This window comes from Mesoplodon bidens (genome assembly GCF_964165515.1).
Source record: "Mesoplodon bidens genome assembly, chromosome: X".
Classification (NCBI taxonomy): Eukaryota; Metazoa; Chordata; class Mammalia; order Artiodactyla; family Ziphiidae; genus Mesoplodon; species Mesoplodon bidens.
In genome coordinates, this window is record NC_138163.1 from 34464573 (window position 1) to 34489306 (window position 24734).

General features: G+C 39.2%; 1 protein-coding gene across 1 annotated transcript in view; it reads right to left on the minus strand.

Annotated features, from left to right (window-relative positions):
• The window catches only part of GRIA3 (glutamate ionotropic receptor AMPA type subunit 3), a 287373-nt gene that overhangs the window by 144463 nt on the left and 118176 nt on the right, over positions 1 to 24734 (minus strand). The window contains exon 4 of the mRNA XM_081221568.1: positions 2891 to 3078. Coding sequence (XP_081077694.1) covers positions 2891 to 3078 — 188 coding nt within the window. The remainder of the gene's footprint in view (positions 1 to 2890; positions 3079 to 24734) is intronic.

Consider the following 24734-nt stretch of genomic DNA (forward strand, 5'->3'; position numbering starts at 1 on the left):
ATGGCAGAAAATATTTTCAAGCCAAACAACTGACAAAGGATTAATCTCCAAAATATACAAGCAGCTCATGGAGCTCAATATTAAAAAAACAAACAACCCAATCCAAAAATGGGCAGAAGACCTCAATAGACATTTCTCCAAAGAAGATATACAGGTTGCCAACAAACACATGAAAGGACGCTCAACATCACTAATCATTAGGGAAATGCAAATCAAAACTACAATGAGGTATCACCTCACATCAGTCAGAATGGCCATCATCAAAATATCTACAAACAATAAATGCTGGAGAGGGTGTGGAGAGAAGGGAACTCTCTTGCACTGTTGGTGGGAGTGTAAACTGATACAGCCACTATGGAGAACAGCATGGAGGTTCCTTAGAAAACTAAAAATAGAACTACCATATGACCCAGCAATCCCATTACTGGGCATATACCCTGAGAAAACCATAATTCAAAAAGAGTCTTATACCAAAATATTCATTGCAGCTCTATTTACAACAGCCAGGACATGGAAGCAACCTAAGTGTTCATCAACAGATGAATGGATAAAGAAGGTGTGGGACATATATACAATGGAATATTATTCGGCCATAAAAAGAAAAGAAATTGAGTTATTTGTAGTGAGGTGGATGGACCTAGAGTCTGTCATACAGAGTGAAGTAAGTCGGAAAGAGAAAAACAAATACCGTATGCCAACACATATATATGGAATCAAAAAAAAAAGGTCATGAAGAACATAGGGGCAAGATGGGAATAAAGACACAGACGTACTAGAGAATAGACTTGAGGATATGGGGAGGGGGAAGGGTAAGCTGGGACAAAGCAAGAGAGTGGAAAGGACATATATATACTATCAAACGTAAAATAGTTAGCTAGTGGGAAGCAGCTGCATAGCACAGGGAGATCAGCTAGGTGGTTTGTGACCACCTAGAGGGGTGGGATAGGGAGGGTTGGAGGGAGGGACACAGAAGAGGGAAGAGATACGGGAACATATGTATATGTATAACTGATTCACTTTGTTATAAAGCAGAAACTAACACACCACTGTAAAGCAATTACACTCCAATAAAAATGTTTTTTTTTTAAAAAAAGAGAGGACGGAGTTTTCGAATAATGTTAGTTTAGTTTTCCTGAAAATGTTTAGTAATAATAATTTTTTTCTATAGCATTTTACGCTTTTCAAAGCAATTATACCAATCATGTGAGGAAGAGCAAATTTTATTGCCCATTATGTAGATGACACAACTGAGGCATAGATATTTTAAGTGCCCAAGATCCCACAGCTATATCGAATTCACAGCTCTACCCACTGCTTTTTCTACTACGTTATGCTGAAAAATCCCAGACTCCAGTAAAAGGGTCCTCTAAAACCCCAAAGACTTATCGGAATGTACACTATTCAAGAAGCCTAAGTCACTAGCACCAAAGAAGGAAAACAAAGTATGACATGGAGGATGTTCCTCTGCTTTAGGCTATTAAGTAGGTCACCCACTAAGAGGCTATTTTGGTATGAAATTTTAGAGGGCATGTAGTACATACACCAACATCACTGACCTGATTCTTCACTTTCAAGATCTAAGAAAATCAAAGGCAAGTTTTTTTTTTCTTTTGGAAGGGAGGGGTGTATCATTTGGGGAGCTTAAGAGAATGTGAGTTGGGAAATTTGATTTAGCCAGGCTAGTGCTCTAGATTTTTTGTGAGGTTGGTTCACTAGAGATGGGGACAGCTTTGTATCTCTGTGATGCAGAGTCAGTGCTTCCTTCCTTCCTTCCTTCCTTCCTTCTTTCTTTCCTTCCTTCCTTCTTTCCTCCCTCCCTCCCTCCCTTCCTTCCTTCCTTCCTTGTTCTTCTTCTCTCCCATCCCCTCCCTTCCCTTTTCTTACTGCTGGATTTTTTTTTTTGCATTCTCTTCTTATGGGAGCATATCTGACAAATTGTTAATATTTAATTTGCTATAAAACAGCTCTCCCAAGCAATGGCTGCTCACTATAATTTCAATCTCTGAAGCTGTTTTGGCCCCTAGGTACACTGGGATCGAATTAGAATGGAAATGTTTCCCTTACAGTTTTGTTTATGGCAGCATAGGCACTTTGTTATTAACTGGCGAACTGAGACTTCTAAGGAAAATAATAAACTTTCACCACATTTCTATTTGACTCTTTACTCCAAACAGAATATCCATCTGGCTTAGGGTAAAACAACTCTTCTAATATGTTTCAGTCTTAAATTTAAATATCCAAGATTAATAATGAATATATTTTGGTCCATTGAATTGTATTTTTCCCCAGTCTGATGCTTTTTCACTTTTTTCACATTTTAAAAACCATAAATTGTTTTTCTCATATGCCATCTTACTTTATAAAAATGATCTGCAATTATATATATACATATTCTCATTCATTCTCTCTTGCTCTCTGTTTCAAACCAGAGGGGTATTCTTCAATAATATCCACAAATTCAAACCTAGTGAATACTGCTCTGATACTTTGCAACTAGGCCCCTGAAACAAAACCCCTACCCTTCTGCCCTGCCTAATCCCTTGTCTGTTCCTTGCTGGGAGGAAGGTGTTGAAAGGAAGGAGATTACTTTGAAATAGTCAGCTATCTATGAAACAGAGGTGTGAAAGCGTGTGTTTATCTGATAAGTAGCATTAAATTGCAGAGACTACCAGATTAATCATGGTATGCAATTTTCAACAGCTTAGATTTTCTTTTATTTCTCTCTCTCCTTTTCTGCAGCCACTGGGGAGGAAAAAAGGATTAGAGAGACTATCAAAACTGTTGGCAAGTTTAGTCTGTTGGCTACTTAATATTTATTAGCAGATATGGGAACTGCCTCAGGTTGATGATTTAACAGGTTGGCTGGGCGTGGAATAAATCTTAAACGTACCTGTTCCAAAATTGTGTTAATCCTTTCAACTTCGCAGTCAATCAAGTATCGCTTTTCCTGCCTCCTGTCCATTTCTTCAATGATGCGCCTGAATTCTTGGACGTCCTTTATGTTTCCCACAGACCTTGCTGTCACTTGCCAGTTGTTTTGCACTGCTGCTTCCATAATTGCTTGGAGGATGGAAAATCCTGAACGAAGGGAAAACAGCTACATTGATTATTTTTTCTTTTAAAAATGTTTCCATAGTTACTAAATGTTCTACTGAGTTTTTATGCACAGTCTATTGGGTCCCCTTGGACCTTATCCACTGTGGACAGCAGGCTTACTCATAACCTCAGCCTTAACCTTCCAGACAGTTGGCATCTCTATCCTGATTGAAAGGAAAGACGATTCATCAACTTGTGGGCACCGGGCTAGGTGTTTATCAAGCCTGTACTTAAGCAATCACAACTGAATTATAGTACCTAATTGTTTTTATTGACGGGCATTATCAAAATATTTATGGAATGAATGCCAGTAGCTTCTTTCTTATTTCTGGCCACAATCTGTCCTATTGCGGTTGAAGCTCATTTCTTTCATCTTCCACAACAACAATCTTCAGAATTAGAAATAGCTTTAGTAGAGATAGAACCTGATTATAATATGACTTAACCTTACATGGATATGACTCTCCAACAAGGTAAATTATGTCTCCCAAGCAACATAACTCTCAGAAAACCTGACAAAAACAGTCTATAACAAAGGTATCATACTGTTTCTTTGTTCACAGTATTATGAAAAAGTTCAATCATATTAAGTCTTCCTAAGTTCTTCCCCTTTCTCAATTCATTTGATTAGAGATGCTTGGTTCCTTTTTAGTTAATTTATATCAGACAGCTATTAATTACTAACACTCTGGATCTATGCTGCATAGGAAAGAGAAAAGATCTGATGCTTGAGTTTTGGGTAACCTTTTTGGAGTCAGGGTTTGAGAAGTTGGAAAGAACAGTATATCTGTATGAACCACAGAAGAGCACAAGGATTTCGTATGTACTGGTCTTTTAGGGTATTCATGTCTCTAATATTATATCATGTCTATATTTTTGCTTCTGGTATGAATTCATAATCCGAGTATAATTTCATCAGGTATAGACATCATTTTATTGGGATAAAAGCAGCTCCTTTTGCCCCATTAAATTTAAATTGTTTTCCATTTGTATTTAGGTAATGACTAATGGGAGTGGGTAATGTGGATGCTTTCCAAGACCAAAATGATCTGTGGCCTAATAATTTGCCTACTGGAGGAGTAGAGAATGGAGGATGATTGTGCTGCCCTCTGAACACTTTCCAGGTTCTGTGCCACCTCAGGTTCACCCTGTACTTTAAGCAGGTTATGGTTGGGAATCTTCTTCACTGCACCATAGAAAATGGTATTGACATTTGGAGAACACGCTTTGGGGAGATGGCAGCAGTGACTCAGCCAGTCATTATGACTCCTCTGTGTCCTGGTTGTATGCAGGAAGAAGATCACAAATGAGACCCAAGCACTTGGTAATTTCCAAATGAGCAATTTCAGCATAGGAGCTCAAAATTACAGATCACAGTAAATTACCATTGCTTTAAATGTTAATTCTTACTCTTTTTAAACCAACCACACATATTTATTTCTCAGATTTACATTTTTGTGTGGGTTTTCAAGGTGCTCTCTGCTTCAGTGGGAGTTGAGGGCACATGGTGTGCCAAAGCATGAGATTAAGAAATAAACGTAGGAAGGAAAAATTAAAGTATTTGAAAATCTTTCTTCAGAAATGTGCAATGAGGCCTCATTATTTTGAATCCCAGTAAATAAGAATTTATGAAAATTCAGCAAGGACGAGGTTGAATTTTACTTCTGTTTATGAAGAAAGCATTGGCTGAATAATACTGGTAATGAAATCACACAGGGCATCTTTGCTATATTTAAACTAAACTTTAAAAAATACCCTTTAGGAGGGCCTTCAAGATGGCGGAGGAGTAAGACTTGGAGATCACCTTCCTCCTCACACATACATCAAAAATACATCTACATGTGGAACAACTCCTACAGAAAATCTACAGAATGCTGGCAGAAGACCTCAGACTTCCCAAAAGCCATGTGGCTGACAGGGTCTTGATGCTCTGGCCAGGTGTCAGGCCTGAGCGTCTGAGTTGGGAGAGCTGATTTCAGGATATAGGAACACCACAGGCATCCTGGCCCCATGTAATATCAATTGGTGAGAGCCCTCCCAGAGATCTCTGTCTCAACACTAAGACCCAGATCCACTCAACGACCAGCAAGCTCCAGTGCTGGGCACCCTATGCCAAACAAGTAGCAAGACAGGAAAACAACCCCACCTTTTAGCAGAGAGGCTGCTTAAAATCATAATAAGTTCACAGACACCCCAAAACACACCACAGGAAACAGTCCTGCATACCAGAAAGACAAGATCCAGCCTCATCCACCAGAACACAGGCACCAGTCCCCTCTGCCAGGAAACCTATACAACCCACTAAACCAACCTTAGCCACTGGGGACAGACACCAAAAACAACGGGAACTAAGAACCTGCAGCCTGCAAAAAGGAAACCCCAAACACAGTAAGTTAAGCAAAATGAGAAGACAGAGAAATACACAGCAGATAAAGGAGCAAGGTAAAAACCCACCAGACCAAACAAATGAAGAGGAAATAGGCAGTCTACTTGTAAAAGAATTCAGAGTAACGATAGTAAAAATGATCCAAAATCTTGGAAATAGGATGGAGAAAATGCAAGAAATGTTTAACAAGGACCTAGAAGAACTAAAGTGCAAACAAACAATGATGAACAACACAATACATGAAATTAAAAATATTCTAGAAGGAATCAATAGAAGAATAACAGAGGCAGAAGAATGGATAAGTGGCCTGGAATGTAAGATAGTGGAAATAACTGCTGCAGAGCAGAATAAAGAAAAAAGAATGAAAAGAATTGAGGACAGTCTCAGAGACCTCTGGAACAACATTAAACGCACAAACATTCAAATTAAAGGGGTCCCAGAAGAAGAAGAGAAAAAGAAAGGGTCTGAGAAAATATTTGAAGAGATTATAGTTGAAAACTTCCCTAATGTGGGAAAGGAAATAGTCAATCAAGTCCAGGAAGCACAGAGAGTCCCAAACAGGATAAATCGAAGGAGAAACATGCCAAGACACATATTAATCAAACTATCAAAAATTAAATACAAAGAAAAAATATTAAAAGCAGCAAGGGAAAAACAACAACTAACACACAAGGGAATCCCCATAAGGTTAACAGCTGCTCTTTCAGCAGAAACTTTGCAAGCCAGAAGGGAGTGGCAGGACATATTTAAAGTGATGAAAGGGAAAAACCTACAACCAAGATTACTCTACCCAGCAAGGATCTCATTCAGATTCAATGGAGAAATTAAAAACTTTACAGACAAGCAAAAGCTGAGAGAATTCAGCAATACCAAACCAGCTTTACAACAAATGCTAAAGGGACTTCTCTAGGCAGGAAACACAAGAGAAGGAAAAGACCTACGATAAGAAACCCAAAACAATTAAGAAAACGGTCATAGGAACATACGTATCGATAATTACCTTAAATGTAAATGGATTAAATGCTCCAATCAAAAGACAGAGACTGGCTGAATGGATACAAAAACAAGACCCATATACATCCTGTATACAAGAGAACCACTTTCAGACCTAGGGACACATACAGACTGAAAGTGAGGGGGTTGGAAAAAGATATTCCATGCAAATGGACATCAAAAGAAAGCTGGAGTAGCAATTCTCATATCAGACAAAATAGACTTTAAAATAAAGACTATTACAAGAGACAAAGAAGGACATACATAATGATCAAGGGATCAATCCAAGAAGAAGATATAACAACTGTACATATTTATGCACCCAATATAGGAGCACCTCAATACATAAGGCAAATGCTAACAGCCATAAGAGGGGAAATTGACAGTAACAGACTAATAGTAGGACATTTTAACACCACACTCACCAATAGACAGATCAACCAAAATGAAAATAAATAAGGAAACACGAGCTTTAAATGATACATTAAAAAATGATGGCCTTAATTGATATTTATAGGAAATTCCATCCAAAAACAACAGAACACACTTTCTTCTCATGTGCTCATGGAATATTCTCCAGGATAGATCATATCTTGGGTCACAAATGAAGCCTTGGTAAATTTAAGAAAATTGAAATTGTATCAAGTATCTTTTCCGACCACAACGCTATGAGACTAGATATCAATTACAGGAAAAAAAACTGTAAAAAATACAAACACATGGAGGCTAAACAATACACTACTAAATAACCAAGAGATCACTGAAGAAATCAAAGAGAAAATGAAAAAATACCTCAAAACAAATGACAATGAAAACATGGCAGCCCAAAACCTATGGGACAGAGCAAAAGCAGTTCTAAGACGGAAGTTTATAGCAACACAATCCTACCTCAAGAAACAAGAAACATCTCAAATAAACAACTAACCTTACACCTAAAGCAATTCGAGATAGAAGAACGAAAAAACCCCAAAAGTTAGCAGAAGGAAAGAAATCATAAAGATCAGATCAGAAATAAATGAAAAAGAAATGAAGGAAACGATAGCAAAGATCAGTAAAACTAAAAGCTGGTTCTTTGAGAAGATAAACAAAATTGATAAACCATTAGCCAGACTCTTCAAGAAAAAAAGGGAGAAGACTCAAATCGAAAGAATTAGACATGAAAAAGGAGAAGTAACAACTGACAGTGCAGAAATACAAAGGATCATGAGAGATTACTACAAGCAACTATATGCCAATAAAATGGACAACCTGGAAGAAATGGACAAATTCTTAGAAAAGCACAACCTTCTAAGACTGAACCAGGAAGAAATAGAAACTATAAACAGACCAATCACAAGCACTGAACTTGAGACTGTGATTAAACATCTTCCAACAAACAAAAGCCCAGGACCAGATGGCTTCACAGGTGAATTCTACCAAACATTTAGAGAAGAGCTAACCCCTATCCTTCTCAAACTCATCCAAAATATAGCAGAGGGAGGAACACTCCCAAACTCATTCTATGAGGCCACCATCACCCTGATACCAAAACCAGACAAAGATGTCACAAAGAAAGAAAACTACAGGCCAAGATCTCTGATGAACATTGATGCAAAAATCCTCAGCAAAATACTAGCAAAGAGAATCCAACAGCACATTAAAAGGATCATAAAACATGATCAAGTGAGGTTTCTCACAGGAATTCAAGGATTCTTCAATATATGCAAATCAGTCAATGTGATAAACCAAATTAACAAACCGAAGGGTAGAAACCATACGATTATCTCAATAGATGCAGAAAAACCTTTCGACAAACTTCAACACCCATTTATGATAAAAAACCTCCAGAATGTAAGCATAGAGGGAAATTACCTCAACATAATAATGGCCATATATGATAAACCCACAGCCGACATCGTTCTCAATGGTGAAAAACTGAAATCATTTCCTCTAAGATCAGGAAGAAGACAAGGTTGCTCATTCTCACCACTATTATTCAACATAGTTTTGGAAGTTTTAGCCATGGCAATCAGAGAAGACAAAGAAATAAAAGGAATCCAAATCGGAAAAGAAGTAAAGCTTTCACTGTTTGCAGAAGACATGATACTATACATAGAGAATCCTAAAGATGCTACCAGAAAACTACTAGAGCTAATCAATGAATTTGGTAAAGTAGCAGGATACAAAATTAATGCACAAAAATCTCTTTCATTCCCGTACACTAATGATGAAAAATCTGAAAGTGAAATTAAGAAAACACTCCCATTTACCATTGCAGCAAAAAGAATAAGATATCTAGGAGTAAACCTACCTAAGGAGACAAAAGACCTGCATGCAGAAAACTGTAAGACACTGATGAAAGAAATTTAAGATGATACAAACAGATGGAGAGATATACCATGTTCTTGGATTGGAAGAATCAACATTGTGAAAATGACTATACTCCCCAAAGCAATCTACAGATTCAGTTCAATCCCTATCAAACTACCAATGACATTTTTTACAGAACTAGAACAAAAAATTTCACCATTTGTATGGAAATACAAAAGACCCCGAATTGCCAAAGCAATCCTGAGAAAGAAAAATGGAGCTGGAGGAATCAGGCTCCCTGACTTCAGAGTATACTACAAAGCTACAGTAATCAAGACAGTATGGTACTGGCACCAAAACAGAAATAGAGAGCAATGGAACAGGATAGAAAGCCCAGAGATAAACCCACGCACATATGGTCACCTTATCTTTGATAAAGGAGGCAAGATTACACAATGGAGAAAAGACAGTCTCTTCAATAAGTGGTGCTGGGAAAACTGGACAGCTACATGTAAAAGAATGAAATTAGAACCCTCCCTAATACCATACACAAAAATAAACTCAGAATGGATTAAAGACCTAAATGTAAGGCCAGACACTATAAAACTCTTAGAGGAAAACATAGGCAGAACACACTATGATATAAGTCACAGCCAGATCCTTTTTGACCCACCTCCTAGAGAAATGGAAATAAAACCAAAAATGAACACATGGGACCTAATGAAACTTAAAAGCTTTTGCACAGCAAAGGAAACCATAAGCAAGATGAAAAGACAACCCTCAGAATGGGAGAAAATATTTCCATACAAAACAACTGACAAAGGATTAATCTGCAAAATATACAAGCAGCTCATGGAGCTCAGAATCAAAAAAACAAACAACCCAATCCAAAAATGGGCAGAAGACCTCAATAGACATTTCTCCAAAGAAGATATACAGGTTGCCAACAAACACATGAAAGGGTGCTCAATGTCACTAATCATTAGAGAAGTGCAAATCAAAACCACAATGAGGTATCACCTCACACCAGTCAGAATGGCCATCATCAAAATATCTACAAACAATAAATGCTGGAGAGGGTGTGGAGAGAAGGGAACCCTTTTGCACTGTTGGTGGGAATGTAAATTGATACAGCCACTATGGAGAACTGTAAGGAGTTTCCTTAGAAAACTAAAAATAGAGCTGCCATGTGACCCAGCAATCCCACTACTGGGCATATACCCTGAGAAAACCATAGTTCAAAAAGAGTCATGTACCACAATGTTCATTTAAGCTCTATTTACAGTAGCCAGGGCATGGAAGCAACCTAAGTGTCCATCAACAGATGAATGGATAAAGAAGATGTGGCACATATATACAATGGAATATTACTCAGCCATAAAAAGAAACGAAATTGAGTTATCTGTAGTGAGGTGGATGGACCTAGAGTCTGTCATACAGTGTGAAGTAAGTCAGAAAGAGAAAAACTAATACCGTATGCTAACACATATATATGGAATCAAGAAAAAAATAAAAACGTTCTGAAGAACCTAGGGACAGGACAGGAATAAAGACTCAGACATAGAGAATGGACTTGAGGACACGGGGAGGGGTAAGTGTAAGCTGTGACAGAGTGAGAGAGTGGCGTGGACATATATACACTACCAAACGTAAAATAGATAGCTAGTGGGAAGCAGCCGCGTAGCACAGGGAGATCAGCTCAGGGCTTTGTGACCACCTAGAGGGGTGGGATAGGGAGGATGGGAAGGAGATGCAAGAGGGAGGGGATATGGGGATATATGTATACGTACAGCTGATTCACTTTGTTATACAGCAGCAACTAACACAACAATGTAAAGCAATTTTACTCCAATAAAGTTGTTAAATAAAAAAAACTTCCTTTAGCAAAATACAAGTTTTTGTCTGTGGAGTCAAAACCTACATTCTTGTAATCTCTGCTTGTTAGTCCTAGTCTACCATTTTGGAACCAAAGAGACAAATTTAACCCCTTTTCCATGTGACAGTACTTCACATTTTTAAAAGCAGCATATGCCTATCTCCCATTATCTTTCTTTTCTTCAGGCTAAAAATGTCCCAGTCCTTCAACAATCAGTTCATGACATGATAATAGGTTCCCTCACTGTTGTCTCTCTCCTATGGACATCTGTCAATATTTTATTGATCCTGATAATTCACATGTGATTTAACCAATGTTGATTATTGCTTGCTTTGGATATGGGCTGTTATTTTAGCAGCCTAGGATTGCTAATACTTCTAAATAGCCACATTATATTGTTAATTAATTTCAAGCTTGGATTCAACTAAAGCATGTTAATTCTCTTCATAAAACCTTTGCTCTATAACAACTCACTATCCATGTATCAAGACTCATTCCATTCCAACCTGCTTTTATCTCCCTTGTTTTTAAAATCCTTCACCCCAGCCCCGTCTCCATTTCTCCCCTATTTTCACATTTGCTCAAATCTGGAAGACGGTCTTGCCCACTTATGCACTGCTCTCATTGTTACCTACTCAAGGCAATTGCACCTGTCTGTCCCTTTTTCTGGCATCTCCTACTACCTATAGACCTTTGTGGATGCCTCTTCTTCCATGAAGCTTCCATTACTGACTAGTCATAAATTCTCCAGAGATGAGTAAGGTCAAGGTAAATCAGTTACAAGCAGTGGAGAAACCAGTTTGAAGAACTGTACAACAGACATTTAAAAATTCAAAATAGAACTGGATAAATAAATTATAGCATATATACATGGAATACTATGCTACTGTTAAAAAGATAGCTCAATCTCTATGTAACAAAAGAAAACATTTCTTCAATATACTGTTACATAGAAAAAAGCTGCAAAATAGCATTTATAGTATAGTTCCATTTTTGTGAAAAAAATACACACTTGTATGTGTATAGAAAAAAGTTTGAAGGAATTGGCAGTAGTTACCTTGGAGGTGTAGAATTACCAAGAACTTCTACTTGCACTGTCATTTATTTATGTAATGTTTGATTTTTTTTCATTTTTTACAAGAAGCAGGTATTATTTTCTGTAAGTACAAAAGCAGTAAAGATTAAAAAATACAACTCCTGCTGTCCTCTCAGCGTGTAAGCTCCTGGAAGACATGGATGACAAATGAGTGTTGCCTCTTTATGCTTCCTGCTGCCACAAATGCGAGGCCTCTTAATAAACACTGATTTTATAGATCTTTTTATACTTTTGTTCTTTGAACCATGTAGATGTATTACCTATTCAAAAATTAAATAGAAAAAGCATACTGATTTCTTAATGAGCTTGGGTCTGGGGCCTTCTGGGCTATGAGCCTTGCTCACATTTCTGAGCAAGTCAGAACTGTAGCTTAACACTGCAGTATCTTCTTACCATGAAGAGTTTCTCTGTGTCTGCTAGGGCACGTGGCTGTGTACTCAAGAACCCTGGGGAGAAATGGTCACCTCAGTTCAGTACATGTCAGTGAGCAATCCACAAAGAAAAGTGCTTTCATTTGTTTTCATACCTAATTTATTATAGTTTGACTGTTTCCTGTTAACAGCTGACCAAAGAGAGTAATATGAGTTGAGGGAGGAAAAAATAGAAAAAAGAAAAGTTTGACTCTGGAGGCAGAGCAGAAGCAGGCATTGGTGCCTGTACAAGGTGAGGTGTGTAACAAAGCCTTGGCTTTGTAAAAAATAAGCCTGCTGCTTTAGCAGCTTCAGAATTGTCCTTTGCTCTCTGTGAGCTTTAATGCGCCCAGCTTTGCAATACGGAAAGCTACTTTTATTTGAGCAGCAAATTCTCTCAGCCTGACTCCAAACCACTGCTGCTGTCCAACTTCTGTTTCTTTTTCAGTTTAAAGAATGGGAGTTACCACATAGGTAGCTGGGTGAACACTAGATTGTCATCTGCATTCAACCAAGGTAACATAGGAACATGACAATAGAGGAGTGGCAAGGTGATTATGGATGAAGAGTTGGGCCACAGCTATGACTAATCCAATCATGCTGGACTGGTTGTTGGGCTACTCTTGCTAAACAAGGAGGCCATATTGGTAAAGGCTAGTGTCGGGATGCTGTGTTGTACCACCCAGATTCCCCTTCAGCACCAAAGGACTTATTCCTTCAGCTTCTGGGAAAGTTGTTGGCTGAGGAGAGCTGCCTAGCTTAGAGTAATACTCCCTTCCCAGGGAAGCCTGCATCCAGTGACTGGTTGTTATGGGGAATCAAGGCATAACCTCTTCACTCCAAATGGGGTAACTCTAATGGGCCATCCCAACTTCAGGGCTCCCTGAAGGGTAGGCTGAGGTCTTGTTAGGACTGCACCATCTTCTCCTTCTGCCCAAATTTGCTTCCTTCTTTTCCTCCCACAAGTGTTTTATTTTTTTAATTTTGATTTTATTGGAGTATAGTTTACTTACAATGTTGTGTTAGTTAAAGGTGTATGGCAAAGTGACTCAGTTATACATATTCATGTATTCATTCTTTTTCAGATTCTTTCCCCATATAGGTTATTACAGAATATTGAGTAGAGTTCCCTGTGTTGCACAGTAGGTCCTTGTTGGTTCCCACAGGTGTTTTTAATGAGAGTACTCCCCAGTAAAATTTGCATGCAAATTTCCATCTCAGAATCTACTCCTAAGGAATTCAATCTGTGACTGTTAGGTTGACCTCATGACAGGAATGACAGCGGATACCAAAAAAACCCAAAATCTCAAATCTACAATTGTCAACATCATTTTCACAGGGGGAGCAAAGGCCAGGATTTTGTTCAGTGTACAAACAAAATGAAAAGCTGCTCTATGCTGACGAAATTTAGTATTTGATCTGAAAACACAGAAGAATAAGAAATAGGATATTGACATATGGATGTTGGTAATGAAGACACCCAAGGAAATATAGCTGAGGATAATTTTCTCCTTTCTGCTTTATGTCTTCCAGCAAGGGCTAGCAACAGCTGTTGTTCCTCATGAACCTGTACCAGGTCTCTCTGAGCCACACCATCTGTACTTCTGACAGGGTCTCTAGCAGTCCCCACATGATGGGGGTCTCTGATATTGACAAATGGGCTCCACACGAGTGCTGGCATTTATAGCATTCTGTACCACTAGAATTCTTGGAATCTTCCATAAAGCCCCCAAAGGGATTGGTGACCCTCTAGAAATGTTCTAGAGAGGAAAATTGACCTTTCCCAGAGGGTAATTCAATATTTGTCCCATTGGCCTGTGATAGAAACTGCCTTTTCAGTATTTGCAGGTTGAAAAAGAGAGGCTCAAAATGACCCATATAAATTCTTGTGGTTTGCATTTTTTAGTCATAGAATCACAGCATTATGGGCTAGATGGACTCTTACAGATGACTCAGAGAAGTCATACAGAATTTTTAAAGCTCTGGAACTCCTTTTTCAAATGAAATTTTCATGGAAGCACAACGTGTGAGACAGATAAAAATGGAGCTACTCTGGTTTGGGGGGGGTGGTTAGAGAGAAGAAGTGACTTTCCCAAGATCACACAGCTAGTGTAGAGTCAGAAGCAAGACTAGAACCTAAGTCTAAGCAGGGCCAGGACTAGAATAAAGCAAGAGAAGCAGCTAGGGTACAAAGATTTTTTTTTTTAGTTTGTCTTTTTTTTTCAACTGTATTGAGCTATAATTGACACATAGAAATTATATATATTTAAGGTGTACAACTTGATGTTTTGATATACGTCTACAATGTGAAATGATCACCACAGTCAAGCTAATGAATATATCCATCATCTGACATAGTTACCATTTTAGTCCTTTTTGTGTATGGTGAGATCACTTAATAATTACCCTCTTAGCAAATGTCAAGTGTACAATACAGTATTGCTTACTGTAGTCACCAAAAAGTATTGTTAACTGTAGTTAATGTACACCATGCTGTACCTTAGATCTCCAGAACTTTTTCATCTTGCAAAACTGAAACTTTGTACCCTTCGACCAACATATCCTTACTACCCCCACCCCCCAAGAAGGCACTTTCTCAGGGTTGTGCAAATGTATCCTCACTTGCCTCACCATAGTCCTGGCCCTAGAAGCAAGTCTCTTCACTTCCAATTTAGTTCTCTTTCAAGTATGTGATGCTGCTAAGCCTACTTTATAGGTCTCATTTCAGGATGCCCTTGGCAATGTTATGAATTGGACAGAGCCCTTTTATCTTCTTGATGCCACACAAGATCCTGATGTTCCCTGTCTACCCAATACCCCAATTGGACCTATCACCACCACTTCCGGCTTTTTCTTTCCTCCTTCCCCACATCAAAACTTCCTTGTCCTATGTCCCATTCTCTCAGCATTCTGTCCTCTTCTAGGTGCCAGCATAAGAATGGCTAGTGGCTTATTGTGTTACCCCTCCAGCTAACACAGTTGCCTTTTAGTGGTGGCCTTAACACAAGTGAGTTTGGAAGGAAAGGGAAAGAGGATGTAGAGCATCGTTTTGGGGTCTGCCCATCTCCTGGCGTCATTCAGATAATGAATGTCAAAGCTGGTGATGTGCTTTATGATCTTTAGGCTATGGCATTAACAAATGAACAGCTGATACCTTGTGGGTATTTCAGGCGGCAGTGCTATAAAAGATCCTCCAAGGGTCAGTGTCAATCCTGCCTATCTTGCTCAACTGAATCCAGCTGAAGAAAGCATTACTCTATTTTTCTGTATCTTCACTTACCTCTGTGCTTCTCAACTCCGGTTGTACATTATAATCACCTTGGGAGCTTTAAAATATTGACGTCCAAGCTTCACCCTGGACCAATTAAATCAGTATCACTGAAAGTGATTTCCGGCTTTGTTTTGCTTTATTTTGAACTCCTTGGGTGATTCCCATGTACAGTAAGAGTTGAGAACCACTGACCTATTGTAATGGCTACCCAATACAAATGAGGTTTATGGAAGCAGGTCTCTTTTCTTAGGTGTCCTTCATGACTGGTAGTAAAGTTCTGAGTAAGAAAAGCATGATCCAAGAAGGGCTATATACCATCCAGAAATAAGCAGACAAAGGCACAGAGCCTAGGGGGAAGGCTCAGGCCAGGGTTACAAATTGCTTTTTACTGTGGTAGATGAGGAACCTGGGAACATTGTGTGGGAAGCAGACTCTAATGGACTCAAAGCACTTTGCAAATTTCTTCTTCTGAGGTAGCATCTGTGTTTTTCTAAGTACAAAATCCACATGTGCTCATTTTGGACATTTGAGAAGACACAAAAATGAAAAAAAAAAGTATGGGTGACTCTTGCTCAGGGATAACCACTGTTAACATTTGATGTATTTCTTTCCATTCTATTTAAAATAAATATACTGCACAGTTTTTATTTTAGTAAAATGGATTGAACAATTTGTGTCCTATTTTAAAAAGATTTAACATTATGTCTTGGACATTTTCTTATGTTATTAAATGTTTTTGAATGTGATTTTAATGGCTACACAATATTCCATCCATTAGACATACTGTAATTTTTTTATAACACGCACATAATATGCAGGAAAGTTCCAAGTGTACTTAACTACATAATTACAGCTTTCAGAATCCTTTGTTGAAGACTGTTATAGGTAATTGTGTTTATTTTATTTTTTGTATTTTTTGAATTTTTATTTTATTTTTATACAGCAGGTTCTTACCTATTTTATATATATTAGTGTATATGTGTCAATCACAATCTCCCAATTCATCCCACTTCCACCATCCTCTCCCTGGTAGACATACTGTAATTTATTTAACCATTCCCCAACATGAACATTTCAACTGTTTCTAATCTCTACCTATTGAATGATGCTGTGATGACAACACACATACAGCATCTCTAATTACTTCCATAGGGTAAATGTCTAGAGGTAGGAATGTCGGGCCAAACATTTGTGAACATTTTCAAGGCTTTTGATATATATTGACAGTTTGTCCTCCAGAAAGGTTGTACCACTTTATGTTCCCATCAGCAGAATATGAGAGTACTTGTCTCTCTGCCCCCTGCCTAGCATTGAATAATATATTTGCCTATTTGATAGGGGAATATAAAAAGATTCTTTTTTGTTAGCATTTCCTTTATTATTAGTAAAGTTCGTGACTTTTTGCATTTCTGTGCCCATATTTATGCTTTATTTTGAGAATTTCCTGTTTATTTCCTTCATTCAGATTTCTATTGTGATGTTAGAATAGATGTGTCTTATTGATTTATAAGAGTCTTTATATATTCATGATATTGTCTGTAATATATGTCACATATATTTTAATTCAGTTTATTTGACATTTAATGTTGTTTGTGGTATACTGTAATTAACAGAAGTTTGACATTTTATGAAATTAATATTCTTATTCATCAAAAAATTATGTGAGATGAAAGGAGGCGAATGCAAATGCCTCTCCTGATCTTATTCTAGTGCTCACCTGGGCTTTGAACCCAAACCTTATGCAAACCACTCTCTCCATTTCTTTCAACTGCTTTGGTCTCCATGGAATTTCAGACAAATTTCTCTTGTATATTGCGGCAAGATAAGTGATTGGCAGAAGCTACATATGGAATCTGAAGGTGACTGCTGAGATACAGTGGAGAGCAGAAAAAGAGGCAGAGGAAAGAGAGAGAGATAATGAGCCCAATTCAGTTATTTCGTGGTATATTTTGCCATATCTAAGAAACCTAATATTTAAAAAACCTAAACTCAAATGCAATACTTCAGGATACGATTATTCATATTACAAAATGTACTTTTCTTTAAAAAGAATTCACAGAAAGATTCCCATAGCACGTTAGAATCCACATTTTGTTTGTTTTATTTTTGTTTTAACTTGTTTTAAACATATTTGTTTTCCACAAAAATCAGTATAGTGATTGTCTAAATTTGAGATGCTAGCGCAGAAGCTCTTCTGTGTGTGAGGAGTTTGAGATGGAAGATCAAGAAACCCTCTGTGTTTGCATGTGGATGTCAGTCTGTGGATTTTATGGAACAGGATAAAAAACAAATATTCATCCACACGCAGCCCAGTTTACCCATGGCAAACTAAGATTTCCCTGAGGTCTTCATTCCTCATAATTGTGTTTGTTTAAGTTCCCCTTTAATTAAGAGCTGACCCTCTGCAAATCTTCTCTTCCTTGCAGCCACATTATTAGGATGGGACCTTAGCTAATTTGTAGAGTCAGTGAACAGAAAGTGCCCCCAGTGTCCCAGTTCTGTGTCCTTTTCCTTTCCCCCAATACAAATCCTCCATTATTCCCAATCCAACCCTTTACTCATACTAGACGGTCCATGACTGATTAAAGCTTCCATTGTGATCCCCTCCATGAAGAATTTGTGCTTTAAATTAGGATCAAAGCCTTAAAGCAAAAGGGCAACTGTAGGGCTTCCCTGGTTGCGCAGTGGTTGAGAGTCTGCCTGCCAATGCAGGGGACACAGGTTCGTGCCCCGGTCCGGGACGATCCCACATGCCGCGGGGCAGCTGGGCCCATGAGCCATGGCCGCTGAGCCTGTGCGTCCGGAGTCTGTGCTCCGCAATGGGAGAGGCCACAACAGTGAGAGGCCCGTGTACCGCAAAAAAAAAAAAAAAAAAAAAAGGGCAACTGTAATGGAAGAAATTGTAGACCACAGTAGGTAGGCGAGTATTGTTTGGCACCTTGAGGTAGTCCTGATTCCAAATATCCCACAGAGGAGGCAACTTCCAACTACTTGTCAAGTTTAAAGTTGGCCCTGAAGCTAGCTGTGCATGTAATCCTGCCTTTTCCATTTTTCTTTTTCATCCAGTTCTTCATTATGAACTTTGTCTCCCTGCTGGTGAATTATGTGGCCCCATTCTCCACACCATAAGCTGAGAAAGTATACCCAAATAGTTATGTCAGTTTCGTTGAGTGAAAGTAAGCTTGCTTTGTATTGTCAGCTGAAAGGAAATTTAAAAGACCATCTGGAGTAGATTTGCTTAAGGTCTGGGAAAAGCAGAATAGGCAAGCCTTCTGATCCTCAACCACACAGCATCTGATATAAAAAAGTAAAGAATAAAAACAACTGAGAGCAACTGGAGTTTGGATGAAAGGGGCTACTGCAGTGCTTGGGCACAGTTTCTTCGTGTTTCTGTTTGGTATGTAGATAATTGTCCTGGAATAGACTACCTGCAATGCAAACTCACAGAGGGCACGAGTCATCTCAAAGTTGCTCTGTGGACTGCTGCACACTTAATAGATGTCATGGGATGATTGATCATGACCATTAATGGGGTTTCTTATATAACATTTCCTCACTTGGCTTTTAATCCCCTTGAAATCAGTAATTTTCAGCACAGATCACATGACCAAATCTGCCAGCCAAGCAAGTAGTGAGCAGTCTGGGTGTCAGCAGGCACTTTACGGGCACCTGGAAGAGACAGCTGACTGCAGATCTCAACCAAAGAATGCACTTGCCAGCCCTGGTTGTGTGGTGGGGGGGAGAAGGCTTTATGCATGATTAAAAGGGGGCCCCACTTACAGGTTGGGGGAAGAAGTGCTACCAGTCAGCCACATTTTACCTTCTTCCCAGGTCTGATTTATTCCGAATAGAACCTAGTGGCCATGATTATGAAGATGGTTCTTCACCCTGCTACTCCTCCTTCAGCAGGGGAGAACTGCGAGTCGGTTCCCAGAAGTGGGTGTATTTTGCATTGCGTTTTCACATCCTGGGCTTCCCTTTGTACACAGTATTTACATTGTGGCCTGTGTGTATAGAGTAGTAAAGTGAATTGACCCAGCTGGGACTTGAGTTCAGAAAATATGTGCTTGCTTTCCATTAAGCAAAAGGCTTCATAGGAAAGTAACTTATCTGGAAACGTTCTTCAGTATTCTCAATTTTGAGAAAGCAAGGCCAAACTAAACCTCTTAACATTTCTGAGCTTCGGGGAGGGGGAGGTATGGATGATGACTAACAGAAATAAAGAAAGGCGGTGGAAAGTGGGGGTGAGTTTATGTCAAAGATTAAAGGGGTCTGGATCTGACTGCAAAGGACTGTGGCTTATTCTGCCTGCTGGAGCGCTGAGGCTTCTTGATCCTGATACTATTGGAAGGCTGTCAAAGGTAATATTAAGGGCAAGCTTTTGCCTGGAGGATACAGAGGGGTGAAATATACAGTCCTGAGGACAATGGAGAACACACTTTTCCCTTGAGGAAAAAAGTTTCCTTTGACTTAATACTGTAGTCTAAAAACTGTTTGGGAAACATCCAAAGTGGGATGTGCAAAACTTACAAGGTAGGTAAGAACTTTCATATGCCTTCCCCCATACTAAAAAAAGGAAGCACACATCTAAAGACATCACCAAGATCAACTCATTTTGATTAGTTGTTTTCTTTCAATTGAGTTTTTCCAGTGGGGATATGAGAGTGGATTCAGAAGTATGGAGGAGGCTTACAGGCTAATGTTTCACGTTGTTCAGGCCTTGGGCTCCGGGAAGAGTGACTGAATCTTGCCTAAGCTGCAAAGAAGTTAGGTTGTCTCAGGTGTCCAGAATTCTCCTAAGTCTCTTAGAATTCTCAAACACGAGAGCCAGAATTTAGTGATGGTCCCAATCTCTGCACTGTAGAAGTGAGAAACTGAAGTCCAGAGAGAGAAAATGGTTTACCCAGTGGTAGATCTCAACTTGAATATAACCACAATGCTTTTCGTGTTTTAACTTTCAATATTAATGTAAAATGATGTTTCAGTTGTGTTTTCTGGATAAAGATTCATTTTGGTATTGAGTAAAAGTAAAAATCCAACAGGAAAATCATTATGAATATCCCTTGTAGATGTGCCTACAAGACTTCTGTGACTTCCTTAAGGGCTCTGCTCATTCCTTCAATACTTTTGCATAGGGGAGCCCAAGATTCCACAAGTAAGTTTGTGTATTAGAGCACATCTTCCTCCTCAAATCTAGCTGGGACTCCCATTTGCTACCGGGGCCCACTCTAATCTATACAGGCTTCAAACGCATGGCCTAGCTCATCCTCGTCAGGGCACAGCCTTCTCCAGCATCTTCAGTCTCCAGTGATTAACTCTGGCTGCCCTTGACACCTAGAAAAGCCTCCCTCCCATACCATAAACCTCTCCTCATTCATTAAGACTCGGCTCAAGTATACACGCTAATATATATAAAATAGATAACTAATAAGAACCTACTGTATAGCACAGGGAGCTCTACTCAATACCCTGTAATGACCTATATGGGAAAAGAATCTAAAAAAGAGTGGATATATGTATGTGTATAACTGATTGACTTTGCTGTACAGCAGAAACTAACACAACATTGTAAATCAACTATACTCCAATAAAAATTAATTTTAAAAATACAGCAATAAAGAGCATTGTTGCAAAGGAAAAAAAAAAAGAAGACTCAGCTCACAACATATCTCACCAAACAGATCTCCTGATTGAGATGGAGGGAAATGAAGGTCCCAAGCTCTCACAACCCTCCTCTATTAGCCTGAGAAACTTAGGCAACAGGGGGTGACCATTGTCTCTCAGCGGTTATGGTGTGACACCTTTAAATCATTGTTGGAATAATAGAGATTTTTGGTACTGTTATGTATAAATTTTTCATTCTCATTACTCAGATTTTATGTTAAACCCCCTTTCCTTCCACTGTCAAGTTTGGGACAGAAGTATAAAGTAACATTGATTGAATGCCTACTTTGGGCTGGGCACTGTGCTAAGCATTTATACACATTATTACATTTAATCCTCCCAACAACCCTAAGCATAGGTAGTTATGCCCAATTAACAGATGAGGAAACTGAGTCTCAGAGAGGTACAGGTTTATGAATAAAAGCACATAACTAGTAAATTTCGGAGCTGGGATCTACACCCAGGTTTGGCTTCCAAGCTCATATTCTTCTTTTTCCTCATCAGTGGCTGAAATTACTCTGATATATGTAGTTGCCCAGGAAAGATGAAATCATACATTTTTTCTAAATATTTCTCCATGACAGGGAGGACTCTAGAACACATATAACTACCTGAAGGCACCCCAGGATTTTTCAGGCCCACTAGGATGCATGCCGTGCAATCAACCATAAGTGAATGCTTAACAGAAACACAGAGTTCTCTGGATAACGGCGTATCTCTCATCAGTTAATCACCACCTTGGGAGCGGAGCTGGAGTTACTAGACTGGGTGGGTTTTATCATTGCTTGTGTCCTTATTTCTCACTCTGTCTCAGATGCCCTCTGCCTCCAAAGCAGCTGTTTTTTCCTGACTTCCCTATTTCTGTCAAATTTCCCAGTTATCAAATCTGAGCATTATCTTTGACTCTTCCATTTCCTAGGCAAACATGAAGTCAAATTAGTTCATCCTTTCTGTGTCTTCCCCTTTCTTTACATTCCCATTACTACCAGTTATTTTGAAGTTATTATTGGTATTTTCTTGGACTACTGCAACAGTCCTTCCCCTTATATCCAAGCTGCTCACTAAGACCAGCTTTAACCTTCTCACTCTTGATTATGTAATAGCCATGCTCGTTCTCAAAAATCTTCAAAAGTTCTTCTTTGCCCATAGGATAAAGTTCAGAGGAGGTATTATAAATGTTTCAACTTGCTTGCAATCTAGGATTTATCTTCTAAGAAAGTCTTGAGAGGCTTATTAAATTGGATGAGCATGTGGTTGTTCCTTTCCCATTCTGGGACTCAGTTTCTTCAATGTTCTATTTTGAGGAATTCCTTAGGATTGTATAAATAGGTACTGTCAGTTTGGAAGGTGGATCAAGAACATTCTATTCTGATAATAGACAAATGGAGGCTAGGACTGATAGAAGAGGAAAGATAACCTGAAAGAGGGACAGATAGAGAAAACTTCTTTCTAAACATTTCTGCTCACTTACCATTATGGTTCCTAATTAGTGTTTCACTTGGAAGTTGATCCTTTGGCTACAGCTATGAGCATAAAGCAAAGAGATGTAAACAAAGTCAGCTCCACTATTGGGCCCAGCCTCCTTTGCCACCGATGGTACAGATTACTAAGAGCGTTGGCTGGCCAAGATGGAGGAAAAAGTCTGGACCTGTGGACTAGAGGAAAGCTAATTGGCCCAAGAAGACATCACAGTCATGGCCTTGTGGCTTCATTTAGCCACAAGATCTACCCAACTGAGTTAACTAGTTGCAAAGGACAAACAAGCATATGATTGAATTTAGGAGTGCTTCAGCAAACTAGAATCTGGGAGGTTTACAGAGGGAGAGTCCTGAATCACTTAGAGTTACGATGCCTACCCTAGTCATGAACTCTTGGGGAACTGCACCAGCTAAAAATTTATTTGAATAAAATAAATCTAATTAGGAGCCATGTAGCTAGTCATTAAATGATTGGGTTAGTGGAGGGACTAGTCAACCATGCCCAGAAAGCTTCTGTGTTCATTTAGGCAAAGTGCTCAGTGACAGAACGTATCAAAATGGCTGAGTTCCTCTTGGCTGGGAATTTGATCCCACTGGCTAGTGTGCTAGGTCTTACATATCATTTGGAAGGAAAAGTGGAGTTTTAGAGTCCTGTGCAGATGAAAGTATTTATTAAACTCTCCAGAAGAGGTAAGTGACCAGCTTAGGAGGGCACTGGCAGTGGACAAGAGGGAAACACTTAATGATAAACATTTCTTTAGCTTGGAGACTCCACCAGAGCCAGCAATGGGCCAGTCCAGCAAGACTCGTGCCCATGCAGCCACCAGGGAGTGTAGGTGTGGGACCGTTCTGGATCCTCAAGTAGGCCTACTTTTAAAACCATCTTAAATCTGCCAGTGTGTTTTAAAATACTGTTTGACAACCCCCTTAGGCTATAAAACATGTTTATATTTTGGATCAAACCGCATGATCATAATGCTCTGGAATCTTCTTAGGGGAACCTTCCCATCTGCAGTGTTTAGCTCTGCAAATATCAATGTAACAGAGCACCCCCTAAACCGAATACAAATATTCTTTAAGGTTTATTTTGAACAAAGAACACAATCAGCAGCAATACTGAAGGGGAAAGGGTTTAGGAATTACTTTGGGAGAGGGAGAAACAAGGCGGTGAATTTCTCCAGCAAATTTTTGTTTTAACAACCCCAGGAGTTATACACCTTGTGCCTCAGAGGAGAAATGGACATGCTCTGTCCAGCATGGCATTGATGCACTAACGACATCTGGTGCCTCCTCAAGGGGTACATTGCTCTCCACTGAGGCTAAATAGTACAAAAGGCATATTTCCTATAACCTTAAAGCTATGGCAACTGCCCAGAACTTAGCTGGCCCCACTTGGATAGAAGATTGTTTTCTTCAGCGTGAAATAAATGGATTGTGCCTTTGATGATGGACCTGTTTCTGTTGTCTTAACCACTGATGCAGATCACAGCATGAGTGATGTGGCAGTAGCAGCCATCCAGAGCCACTGTGAAGGTGGATGCTATGAATGGAGTGGCTGGACCCAAAATAAGTTTGGCCTGCACAATTGGCTGCAGGAAACAGGGCAGGTGCCCGGGAAGGCTTATTCAGGTAACCCGGCTCCCAAGAAAAACAGTCTATGCCAAGGTCCACATTTGCCACACCCTCTGCACAGCTCTGGTTACACTAAAGGATGTTTTTAGCCTCAATATAAAAGGATGCTATCGTTAACTGCTAAGAAGAGAGGTCACAATCTCTTTCTCCAAACAGCACAGTTGGGTGTAGCTCATTCAGAAGATGGTATATGTTCTTGCTACTTAAAGTGTGGCCCCCGGATGAGCATATTGATGATAGAAGATCCTAAAGATGCTGTACTGACACCTTTGCTGCTTAAAGTATGGTCCATGGATAGCAACACTGGTCATCACCAAGGCTGCTTGTTAAAAATGCAGACTCTCAGGTCCCACGTCAGATTTAAATGAATCAGAATCTGCATTTTAACAAGGTTCCCAGGTGATTTGTAATCACATCACAGTTAAGAAGCACTAGTCTGGTCCTTATTATGTATCTGCTGAGAACCACACTTTAGATGGTTAGCACAGATGGGTGATTCAGGAGGGAGAGCCCAGGCTTCAGTAGAGGTAATGGATGGGAAGT